This window comes from Cyprinodon variegatus, unplaced genomic scaffold (assembly GCF_000732505.1).
Source record: "Cyprinodon variegatus isolate N-32 unplaced genomic scaffold, C_variegatus-1.0 Scaffold70, whole genome shotgun sequence".
In the NCBI taxonomy this organism is placed as follows: Eukaryota; Metazoa; Chordata; class Actinopteri; order Cyprinodontiformes; family Cyprinodontidae; genus Cyprinodon; species Cyprinodon variegatus.
In genome coordinates, this window is record NW_015150523.1 from 1,459,940 (window position 1) to 1,462,808 (window position 2,869).

The window sequence follows — 2,869 nt, forward strand, 5'->3', positions numbered from 1 at the left end:
CCCAGATGTTTTAATATATGCGTCTATTTGTTAGCAAAGGCTGTAGGAAAGTATAGTTTGTCTTTATTTAGAAAATATAGACGTGCTTGTTAAGTTTCCTGTTGTTGACCCTGAGGTTCTGGCGCCTATTTACTTTTGGCTATCTTTCAGTGTACATTGGTTACTGCCTGGCCACACTTATAGAAATTCTCTGGCTATGCCTCTGCTAGATAAATATTCCCTTAACCCATAAATATAATCAGGGGTGGGGGGGAATTTTGTTCCATTGTTCAAAGCACAAAGCATGTTTTGTAAAGGGAAATAAAAAAAAAATGCAATACCGTAAAAATGTCAAAGAAATGTTTTAAGCAATGACAGACTGGCGACCTGTCCAGGGTGTACCCCACCATTCCCCTTAGCCTGCATGAGGTAGGCACCATTATCAAAACGACCCTGATGGAATAACCAGTAGAAAATGGATGCTTTATTTTTCTGAGATTTTATGTCTTTTTTTTTTCTTCTTTTTTTTACAGATTTTATATATTCTAATTATTTTTTTCAAATTTTATATTTTCATTATTATCCAAATTACTTTTTTTTTTTGTAGGGGAAGTTTTACAAATTGCACTATTTCAAAATTGCGTTTCAGAGATAATAGTCTCTTTACTCCAAGTCCATTACAACTGCTTGCTGTTGTTGAACATGCAACGTTGTTGTTAGAGTCCATTAGTTAGACTAGTTGAAATGCTTTCCAGTCTTCTTTAAATCTCTGTTTGCTGTTATGGTCACAAAGTCTGGCAAAGAGACACTGGAGTCTGAGATATGATTCTGCAGCCAAGTTTCAGTGAAACACAATATGCTGCATTGCTGATATTCCACTGGGTCCTTGTTGGGCTTGGAGGTCTTCTAAATTGTTTCCAAAAGATCTCACGTTGCCCTTAATGATTGTTTGAAGAGATGGCTTAAATGTCTTCTTCCTCTCTCTTCTCTTTGCTCCTGCTCTGCATCCCTGGCATCTCCTTTTCAAATCAGCTAATAATTGCAGAAGTAGTCGAAGTTTTATTTTTAGTTTTAGAGATGTTAATGAGCTGCTCACGGGTGTAAAACAAAAAAAAAAAAATCAATTTGCTATGATTTCTTTGATATTGAAAAAGTAGCCAAAAATAAAAAATCAGTTAAAATCCTCCCAGGTACGCAGAATCTTTCCAAAAAATCCTGGCTCCAGGTGGTAATCTGGATCATCATCAAAATGTAATAAGTAGTTTCTAGTCACAATACAAAACTTCCCTGAAAATTTCAGCAAAATCCGTCCATAACCTTTTTAGTTATTTTGAAAAAAAAAACGAACAGATGAAGCAACGGTGATTAAAACGCAACCTCCTTGGCAGAAGTAATTATATAATTTGTAAAAGATCTGAAAAACAAATTCAAAAATATTAAATATGTACAACAACCATTTAAAAATAACAACAGTTAAAAAAAATACAATTTTCAGAAAAAATACTTTTGAAAAAAATGAAATCCAAAAAAAAGAAACATTTTTGAAAAAAATAAAATTTGCAAAACTACTCAATACCTTTTACTGGAAACATAAGTTCAATTTGTTGATTGTTTTTTTTTTGTTTTTTAAATAAAATGTAAGAAAAGTGCTTTTTTTGGATTTCCATTTAAAAAATGTGCTTTTTGCTTGCGAAAAAAATCCAAACAAAATTCCCTCCATAGATATCGATTTCAATTTAAAGAATAGATTCAATTGCGATTTAGAAAAAAATCTTTTTTGATGCGACTCGAATCTCAAATTAATTTACTTGTATTCAAAAAAAAATTTTCAAACACTTATTAGAATTACATGAGCTTGTAGTTATTCCACATTCTTTTATCATATTTACATTTAACAGCAAACTAATAAAGTAGTTGTAGTTATTGGTCACTGTAAGGACAGTAGAAAATGCATTCATTTAAAAATCAATCTTTGTTTATATGAATTTGTCTTTAGGAATTAAAATGTGAGCGAAATCACAATAAAAAAAATATTTAATGTTTTATGATAAAGAGTTTCTCTGTACAATCTGAGCATGTTTTTTTTTATATATATATAACTGTATTGTTATATAAATATATATGTTTCCAGTTTTGACTGCTTCATTATAAACAGTCTTTTCATCTAAAATCTATATTTCCCATGCAGACAAAGGAATGGGAGGTGAAGGATAAAGCTACAGAGAACATTACTCGAGTCCTCCGGCTGGGCCAGGCCTTGTTAAAGGTGTCAGGTTTTGTTATTTCTACATTCTGCTCTCTCCTGTGCACATCTGTTTTCTAACCTACAGGCTTGATTTACAGTGCTTTGCCAAAGTGTTCAGCGTCCTTTAACTTTTTGACCTTTTGCCATATCTCAGGCTTCAAACATAAAGATATAACATTGTAGCTTTTTGTGAAGAATCAACAAGATGGACACAATCATGAAGTGGAACAAAAAATGTAGTTAATACTTTGTAGCGTTACCTTTTGTTGCGATTGCCTCTTGGAATATGTCTTGATTAGTTGTGCACATCGAGAAACAGATTTTTGCCCAATCGTCAGCTGGAGCTCAGTGAGGTTGGATGGAGAGTGTTTGTGAACAGCAGTTTTCAGTTCTTTACAGATTTTTGGTTGGGTTCCAGTCTGGAATTTGACTTGGCCATTCTAACACCTGGATATGTTTATTTGTGAGCCATTCATTGTAAATTTAGCTTTGTGTTTTAGATCATCGTCTTGTTGAAAGATGCATTTCCGTCCCAGTCTTTTGCAGACTGGGACGGTTTTCTTCCAGAATGCTCCTGTATTTGGCCATATCCATCTTCTTATCACTTTTTAACAATTTCCCTACCCTTGCTAAACAAAAGCAGGC

The 2,869-nt window shown here is 33.1% G+C and overlaps 1 protein-coding gene across 2 annotated transcripts in view; it reads left to right on the top strand.

Moving 5' to 3' along the window:
• Positions 1-2,869, top strand: part of cep290 (centrosomal protein 290kDa) — an 81,462-nt gene that overhangs the window by 1,230 nt on the left and 77,363 nt on the right. For both annotated transcript variants that reach the window (XM_015372234.1, XM_015372233.1), the window contains exon 2: positions 2,168-2,245. In XM_015372234.1, the coding sequence (XP_015227720.1) occupies positions 2,168-2,245 (78 nt within the window). The remainder of the gene's footprint in view (positions 1-2,167; positions 2,246-2,869) is intronic.